At 47.2% G+C, this 9,512-nt stretch overlaps 1 protein-coding gene across 2 annotated transcripts in view; it reads right to left on the bottom strand.

Moving 5' to 3' along the window:
- nid1a (nidogen 1a) overlaps window positions 1-9,512 on the bottom strand; it is a 114,713-nt gene that overhangs the window by 86,227 nt on the left and 18,974 nt on the right. For both annotated transcript variants that reach the window (XM_084322194.1, XM_084322195.1), the window contains exons 2-4: window positions 7,925-8,233; window positions 6,022-6,242; window positions 4,734-5,014 (exon numbers count right to left, since the gene is read on the bottom strand). In XM_084322194.1, the coding sequence (XP_084178320.1) occupies window positions 4,734-5,014; window positions 6,022-6,242; window positions 7,925-8,233 (811 nt within the window). The remainder of the gene's footprint in view (window positions 1-4,733; window positions 5,015-6,021; window positions 6,243-7,924; window positions 8,234-9,512) is intronic.

The raw sequence follows: 9,512 nt of genomic DNA on the forward strand, positions 1-9,512 counted from the left end.
AAACGGTGCGGATTTTCCCAAACCAGAAACCGTGGGTGGATAGCACTATTAGAGCAGCTCTGAACTCTCGTACCACCGCCTACAACCTGGGTAGAGAGTCAGGAAACATGGAGGAGTATAAGGCTTCAGTCTATACTCTACGCAAAGCAGTCAAACTTGCTAAGAGGACATATGCTGACAAACTGGAGACACAAATGGCACAAAACGACACAAGAGGATTATGGCAGGGACTGAAGTCAATAACTGACTATAAAGTCAGCGCCCCGTCAATGGGGAGCGACGACGCCTCCCTCGCGGACAAGCTCAACACCTTCTACGCTCGGTTTGGTGTAGACAGTGGCGCTGCTGGCTCTCCGGCTAGTGACGTCACTGGCGCGCCGGCTGTTGTGGAGGGGGGGGGGCAACCGCGAGGGGGGGGGGACGCTCTCTCGTTGTCGGAACACAGTGTGAGAAGAGCATTTATGCAGGTGAACACCAGGAAGGCTGCTGGCCCAGATGGCATAACGGGACGTATACTCAAGACCTGTGCCAACCAGCTGGCCCCTGTGTTCACCGTCATATTTAATCAATCACTGGCGGAGTCAGTGGTCCCTGCCTGCTTCAAGAGGTCTACCATCATCCCTGTGCCGAAGAAACCCTCCCCAGCATGTCCAAATGACTACAGACCGGTGGCACTCACCTCTGTGGTCATGAAATGTTTCGAGAGGCTGGTCAAGGACCACATTTGTGCCTCCCTCCCCAGTGATATGGACCCTATGCAATTTGCATACAGGACAAACAGGTCCACCGACGACGCGGTCTCCCAGGTACTGCACAGCACCCTCTCGCACCTTGACCGTCAGAAGGGGGGCTATGTGAGACTGTTGTTCATTGACTACAGCTCAGCGTTCAACACCATAGTCCCCACCAGACTGGTGGACAAGCTGATCGAGCTAGGTCTGAGCTCCGCCCTGAGCGCCTGGGTACTGGACTTTCTGAGCGAAAGACCCCAGGCGGTCAGGGTGGGGGGTCAGACCTCCAACACCATCACCCTGAGCATCGGGTCCCCCCAGGGCTGTGTTCTGAGCCCCCTGCTGTACTCACTCTACACACACGACTGTGTGGCCAAGTTCAGCTCCAACTCCATAGTGAAGTTCGCAGATGACACGGTGGTGGTGGGGCTGATCTCGGACAACGACGAGAAGGCCTACCGGGAGGAGGTGGAGGTACTGGAACGCTGGTGCCAGGACAACAGCCTGCTCCTGAACATTGGCAAAACCAAGGAACTGATCGTGGATTATAGGAGAGGACAGCAGGGGGCAGGGGACACACACACCACTGATGATAAACGGGGCTACCGTGGACAGGGTGAGCAGCTTCAAGTACCTGGGGGTCCACATCTCAGAGGACCTGACATGGTCAACACACATAGGCACAGTAGTAAATAAGGCGAAACAGCGTCTCTACCACCTGAGACAGTTAAGGAAGTTCAGAGTATCGGGGAAGATACTCCAGTCCTTCTACTCAGGAGCTGTAGAGAGCATCCTGACCGGAAACATCACTGCCTGGTATGGAAACAGCACGGCACAGGACAAGAAGGCCCTACAGAAAGTGGTGCGCTCAGCCGAGCGTACCACGGGTATTGCACTACCCCCCCTGCAGGTTCTATACAACAAGAGGTGCAAATCCAGAGCCTGCAGGATAATGAAAGACCCTCACCACCCCAATAACAGCCTGTTTCAGCTGCTGAGGTCAGGCAGACGCCTGCAAATCTCAGCTACTAGGACAGAGCGGTTTAGGCTCAGCTTCTTCCCCCAGGCCATCAGAGCCATGAACAATGTACATTGAGTGCTCAGAACATTGAACTGTCCACACACAAGCACACATGAACACACACACGACACGCACACTGTGCACGCTCACACACGAGCAGCCACTTAACACTTTAACATGAGCGGGCACACACTCATGTCGCACACACGCACACTTATGGCCAAAGGAAAGGTCACTTTAAATTAGAATAACAGGAACAGTGTATTGCACTACCAAAGCTAACTAGCATGTCACACATGCGCTGTAAATAACTATGTACAGATACCGAGATGTCACTCCATGTTACCTGCTATCTGTTACTGCACAATGTTGTTTCTTCTTTTGATTCTATTATATGTACCACTGTATTGCACATCGTTGCGGGCAAGACCACCCGCATTTCATTGTATACCTGTATGCCGTGACAATTAAAACTCTTGACTTGACTTGACTTGACTGTTAGGAGAGAGAGGACATGAGCGGAGAGAGAGAACACTGTTAGGAGAGAGAGGACATGAGCGGAGAGAGAGAACACTGTTAGGAGAGAGAGGACATGAGCGGAGAGAGAGAACACTGTTAGGAGAGAGAGGACATGAGCGGAGAGAGAGAACACTGTTAGGAGAGAGAGGACATGAGCGGAGAGAGAGAACACTGTTAGGAGAGAGAGGACATGAGCGGAGAGAGAGAACACTGTTAGGAGAGAGAGGACATGAGCGGAGAGAGAGAACACTGTTAGGAGAGAGAGGACATGAGCGGAGAGAGAGAACACTGTTAGGAGAGAGAGGACATGAGCGGAGAGAGAGAACACTGTTAGGAGAGAGAGGACATGAGCGGAGAGAGAGAACACTGTTAGGAGAGAGAGGACATGAGCGGAGAGAGAGAACACTGTTAGGAGAGAGAGGACATGAGCGGAGAGAGAGAACACTGTTAGGAGAGAGAGGACATGAGCGGAGAGAGAGAACACTGTTAGGAGAGAGAGGACATGAGCGGAGAGAGAGGACATGAGCGGAGAGAGAGGACATGAGCGGAGAGAGAGAACACTGTTAGGAGAGAGAGGACATGAGCGGAGAGAGAGAACACTGTTAGGAGAGAGAGGACATGAGCGGAGAGAGAGAACACTGTTAGGAGAGAGAGGACATGAGCGGAGAGAGAGAACACTGTTAGGAGAGAGAGGACATGAGCGGAGAGAGAGAACACTGTTAGGAGAGAGAGGACATGAGCGGAGAGAGAGAACACTGTTAGGAGAGAGAGGACATGAGCGGAGAGAGAGAACACTGTTAGGAGAGAGAGGACATGAGCGGAGAGAGAGAACACTGTTAGGAGAGAGAGGACATGAGCGGAGAGAGAGAACACTGTTAGGAGAGAGAGGACATGAGCGGAGAGAGAGAACACTGTTAGGAGAGAGAGGACATGAGCGGAGAGAGAGAACACTGTTAGGAGAGAGAGGACATGAGCGGAGAGAGAGAACACTGTTAGGAGAGAGAGGACATGAGCGGAGAGAGAGAACACTGTTAGGAGAGAGAGGACATGAGCGGAGAGAGAGAACACTGTTAGGAGAGAGAGGACATGAGCGGAGAGAGAGAACACTGTTAGGAGAGAGAGGACATGAGCGGAGAGAGAGAACACTGTTAGGAGAGAGAGGACATGAGCGGAGAGAGAGAACACTGTTAGGAGAGAGAGGACATGAGCGGAGAGAGAGAACACTGTTAGGAGAGAGAGGACATGAGCGGAGAGAGAGAACACTGTTAGGAGAGAGAGGACATGAGCGGAGAGAGAGAACACTGTTAGGAGAGAGAGGACATGAGCGGAGAGAGAGAACACTGTTAGGAGAGAGAGGACATGAGCGGAGAGAGAGAACACTGTTAGGAGAGAGAGGACATGAGCGGAGAGAGCGGTCCGTTAGACCTGAGCTGAGGTGGTCACTGGTCAGATTCAATAAATAAATAAATAAATAAATAAATAAATAAATAAATAAATAAATAAATAAATAAATAAATAAATAAATAAATAAATAAATAAATAAATAAATAAATAAATAAATAAATAAATAAATAAATAAATAAACAAACAAACAAACAAATAAATAAACAAATAAATAAATTTAAAAATAATTGAAGAAGTGTGTTTTTAGTCGACGGCATTTTACGGCGAGACATTGTATGAAATCCAGACCCAGACTTAATCAAATTAAAATCTGCCCAAATTATGTTTCTGGCAATAAAAAACAAATAAAAAAACAAATTACCAAGCGACAATAAAAAAAGATTTCATGGCTAGAGTGTTTATAATTTTAGAGGGACATTAGCTTTAAAACAACCTATTGTACGTACAACTCTTAAAAGTATGTGCGTTGCAGTTTGTGGGGTATCACTCTGGAATGGTCTGGATGTGAGTATAAAATTAAGCGATAATATCAATCAATTTAACCCTTTCACTGCCACACTACAGAAGGTTAACCCTTTACTATTACACTACCGACGGTTAACCTGCTGTCGTGTGGCAGTGAAAGAGTTAACCGTTTGGTAGCGCAGCAGTGAAAAGGTTAAAGATAGCTATAAAGAAGACCTCATGGACACATATGAGCGTGACTGCCTAATAGATATTTTTCTCATTTGGATATTTGTATACTGTATTATAGAAAAACTGTACTTTTATTAAATGTTTCATTATTTGTTATATTAGTTTTATTTGTATTATATTATAATGTAAAATATTGTAAGGAAGGGGCAGGGCTTGATACGTTTATTTTGAATTTTTTTTATTTCGCCCTGTTCCTTCTCCAACACTTACTGTATCGAAATAGTCTTTGACTATTTACCTTTTTTTTTTTTTAGCTTGTTTTATGTGTCTATGTTCGAGACAAATAATAATAAAAAAATAAAAATAAAAAAATTAAATAAAATAAAATAAAATAAAATCAAATCAAATCAAATAAAACCCACCGTCCACGTTGATGTCCCCGTCGTCCACCACCACCACCTGGCGGTCCTCGGGGGTGTAGTTCGGGTTCTGGAACTGGACCGCGTGCACCAGGATCTCACCTTCCGGCTCGAAGGGGGGGTACTCCACCTGTTGCCCCGCGTTGTACACCGGCCTCTCCACCACCAGGCCCCCTGGGGCCTCTGTCGGCAGGTCGATGACCTCTCCCGGCGCCACGCTGGTGAAGTACGGGGACGTCCCCATCTCGTAGACCCACACGCCCTGCACGCCGGAGTTGGTTTCCCTGAATGAATGAATGAATGATTTTTGATTTGATTTTGATTTGATTATGGATCCCCATTAGCTGGTGCCATAGCAACCAGCTAGTCTTCCTGGGGTCCACACAAAAAAAAACATACAAAAACAATTATTATTGCAAAACAAAATGATTAAAAGTCAGTACTCAACACACAATGCATAATGAAACTAACAATTAAGATGGCTAAAATGACATGCAAGCACAGAAACAGAAAGCAAAAAAATTATAATAATACTTTACAATTTAAGATGATTTTTAAAAGTGAATCTACTGTAAATGCAGCAGAGGTTTTGAGGCAGGTTATTCCAAAGAATTAATGCTCTAAAAATAAAAGATCTTCTTAAAGCGTTGGTTTTTGGACCTGGCAAGTCAAGCTGCCCACTACTGGAACCGATAGGTTATGTATATAACCTAGTTATATGAGTACTGGCTGAGCGTCTTGCTCTTCGCCATCGAGATATACTTCATCTCCAGTACCTACTGTACTTCATTAATGAAAAAACAAATGCACCCAGCATCTGACCAGGCCCCGCCCCAGTGCCGTACTATAAGGCAGCAGGCGTGGTCACCACGAAAGTCTTTCTCTGGTCTGCATCCCCTTAACAATTGTGTGTATTGAGCCGTACTGTATTGTACCCCATTCTGCAATCTGTTAATAAAGTTTTCAATCAATCAATCAATCAATCTCTGAGGAAGGGAGCTGCCATTTTGTTCCGAGGGAGTGGCCAGCTTATATCCAGCTAACTCAACTAATTCAAATGTTTAGATCTGTTGCCATAGTGATTTAGACAAGCCTGCTTCCGTGGAACCGATATCCTGAAGATTATCTGGCTAACTCAGTTAGCCACGTACGGGGAACGGGGCCCTGGTCTGCATCCCCTTAACAATTGTGTGTATTGAGCCGTACTGTATTGTACCCCATTCTGCAATCTGTTCATAAAATGTTCAATCAATCGATCAATCAATCAATCACGATGACGCGCGACACTTACTCCGCTAGAGCCGCGACTGAAGCCTGGTCCTCGGTGGTGGTGCGGTAGTACGGCCCCTGTCGGGAGAAGAGGTAGCCGGAGACCAGGCCCTTGTTGAAGCCGGCCTGCAGCGGAGCCGCCGGAGCGCCGGCGGAGGTGAACTCCAGCCCGTCCCTGGTGTAGAGCACGATGGCGTACGAGGCGGTCTCCAGGGACGCGATCACCAGCTGGAAGGTGTTTCTCTGTCACCGCGAAACACCGGAGGAAACACAAAAAGGAGACTCGACAGTGTTTAGATTCTAACAACAACCACTACTATCACCGACATCTAACGGTCCTTCTATCTAAGGTTTCTCTCCTCCACATTGCCTGTGGTGCATTTTTTCATTTTGTCTGGGAGTGTTGCATTCATTTATTTGATTTATTTTAAAGGTCCCCTGTCTTATAAATTGCCTTTTCCATTGTTTATCGTTGTTTTCTAGCAATGGGGGTTTGTATCAATGTGGTCTGTGTCTCTAATTCTCATTTTGGCTCATCAGTCTAGTCTCGAGTTCACGAGATCCTCCCTCACTCAACTAAGCCGTTCTGATTTGACTGTTTTGCTGACGTGAGTAAGGCACTGGTTGTAGTCACCGCCCACAATCAACAATTCGCTCAACAACAGAGCGAGTGGAATTACTTCCTCAAACGGGTTGACGTGCGCGGGTGCCGACAGAGACAGCAGAGAACGAGCGAGCGAGCGAGAGAGAGGGAGACAGAGAGATAGAGAGGGAGAGAGAGAGAGAGATAGAGAGAGAGAGGGAGAGAGAGGGACGCCTGTACGTTAATGCCAAGCAAGCAGTGCAAAAATGCTTCCGCATTCGTCACCGCACGCTAGTGCGGTAAAGCGCCCTTCTTTTCAGACAAATGCTACCGTGCGTGCACCGGCGGCGGCGTGCTCGCTCAGGTGCGTGCGTGCGCCGGCGTGCTCGCGCGAGGTGCCCGCGCATGCGACACGAGCGGAGCTCAATATATATAAGTCACCGCCCCTTATTCAGTATCTAGCAAATAGCTCAATTGGCAAGGACACATGGCTGTGGATCCTATGGCTTGTTTGCTGGCGAGTTCGAATCCCATCGAAAATATTTTTTAACGTGATTTTTTTTTAACGTGTATTCTTTCGCCGATTAAGGTTAGGCATTGTTTCGGAGTTGGTTAAGGTTAGAACGGTTAAGTTTAGGCGCTGTTAAGGAGCTGGTTAAGGTTAGAGTTTGTCAAAGAGAATGGCAATATAATTTCTATGGTTAAGGTTAGGCATGGTTAAGGTTAAGGTTAAGGTTAGGCATTGTTTCGGAGTTGGTTAAGGTTAGAACGGTTAAGTTTAGGCGTTGTTAAGGAGCTGGTTAAGGTTAGAGTTTGTCAAAGAGAATGGCAATAGACAGCCTATTTCCGCGAAAATGAAAGGCGCATTACTGCATGCCACTACGGTAAATTTTTGCACTGCTTGCTTGGCATAAAGCTACACGCGAGAGGGACACAAGCATTTACACACACACATGAGCTTCTCCCCCGCAGTCGGGAGCACTGGCATAACACTGTCAAAATATCAGTGCGCAAGCTCCCACGCACGCGCCCGTATTCCGATCCGTGCAATAATATTCACAGGGGTATATATTGTCATTTGAAACAAGTTACCAAAGAAAACTTTACAGATGGGTTCCATAGACTCACAGGAATTGTGTAAAGTTGCCCAAATAGTGAAAGGAATAGCAAGACATGTCCCCTTTAAGTTTTTTGGACTTCATGGTGTTTTTGTGTTGTTCTTGATTTATGGCGCTGTTTCTTCTTGACTTGTTTAAAGAAGACGTGTCCGGCCCATGGGGACATTAGCGTGTGTTGTCGGGGCCTTACAAATACATTTGATTTTATTTGATTTTAAGCTCACCGTGTTTTCGGCAGCGGCGCCATCTCCCCTGGCCTGGGGCGCGTGGGCGGCAACGTCCACCCAGGTGACCACCACGACGTGAGTGGGATCCACCTCGTCGTCCTCGGGGAAGGCCCTGTTGACATGGTCGGCGGCCAGGCGCAGGGCGGCGGGGCTGCTGTCCTGGCGGAAGTACACCTTCCCCACGCCGTCGCTGGTGTCCAGGTCTCCGAGCAGGGCCGCCATCATGCCGAACTTGGCGGGCATTTTGCCGAGATACGTGGACTCGTCGGTCGGCTGTGCTGTGGCAACGAATCCATTGGTATTGATCTGGAATCAGGGAAAACTCTGGTTATTAGGGGGTGTAACGGTACACAAAAATCACGGTATGGTACGTACCTCGGTTTTGAAGTCGAGGTTCGGTACGGGTTTTCGGTACAGTGGGGGAAAGTTTGGCTTTCCATGTTCCACTCAGGGGTGATGTAGTGTGCAGTAACTAATTGTACTTGTAGGGCTGTCAAAGAATATTCTATATTGAAATTAATAATCGACTTGTTAAAAATATATATATATATATTATTATTATATTAGATTGTGAAAAAAACAGCCCCCGGTGGGCGGTCGTTAGTGGTTAACATACCGTTGTCTTCGTTCGGTACACAGCCGTTCGGTACGGTATACGGTACACACTGAAACGGTTCGGTACGGATACGTGTACCTTTACACCCCTACTGGTTATTACTCGGGAATCAATATTAGCCACCAACCAAATGCTGGTTAACTCTGTCTGTGCTTAAAGGAACACGCCAGCATTATGTGAAATGCGCCCACCATCTTCTCCAGAGTCAGACAAGAAGATGGATACCAATTTCCTGAATGGAAGTGGATACAAACCAGCTAGCTGTTGGCCAAAAACCCCTCTCTCCCAGAGTTTTAAGCTAGGCTAGTGGTCCATATCCGCTTCTATTAATTTATGCTTAGCTAGGCTAGCTTGCAGCCAAATAGTTTCTACTGAACGCACAGAGAGGAAATCTGTATCTATCTTCTTGCCTGACTCTGGAGAAGACGTTAAGTGAATTTCCCATAATGTCGACGTGTTCCTTTAAGTTATGTTGGTCGATTGACCTATATCAAGCCCCGCCCTCTTTTCTTGATCCTCCAATCCCAACTGTTGCTTCCCTGGGGACAAACTTGTCTGAGGGAAGCTGCAGTTGTGATTGGACGATCAAGAAAAGAGGGTGGGGCATGAGATTTGTGTTAGCCGCGTTGGCAGACCAGCAGTGGCGACAGATGTCATCTCTCTGCCTTGCTGTTTCAGATTGCGTTCTTCTCCCGAGCGTTAGGTCTAAAATAGGCTGGTAAAAATATGCCTCCTAAAATGTCTAAACGGAAGTAGAGGAAGTACAAGCTACAGGCTTTCCGGTTTCAACAAAACAATTATAGAAACGTGTGAAGTGCACAACATTTCCTTGTTTAACCCACAGCAGCGGCTTTGCCTGAAGAATTTACTACATGACCGGGACGTTCTAGCTTGGCTGCCGACAGGATTCGGGAATGGTTTGGTCCAATTCGGAGGCAGCTTCCAGGGGAAGTACATACACCGGAAATT

The sequence above is a fragment of the Notolepis coatsorum genome (genome assembly GCF_963971535.1).
Source record: "Notolepis coatsorum genome assembly, chromosome: 9".
NCBI lineage: Eukaryota > Metazoa > Chordata > Actinopteri > Aulopiformes > Paralepididae > Notolepis > Notolepis coatsorum.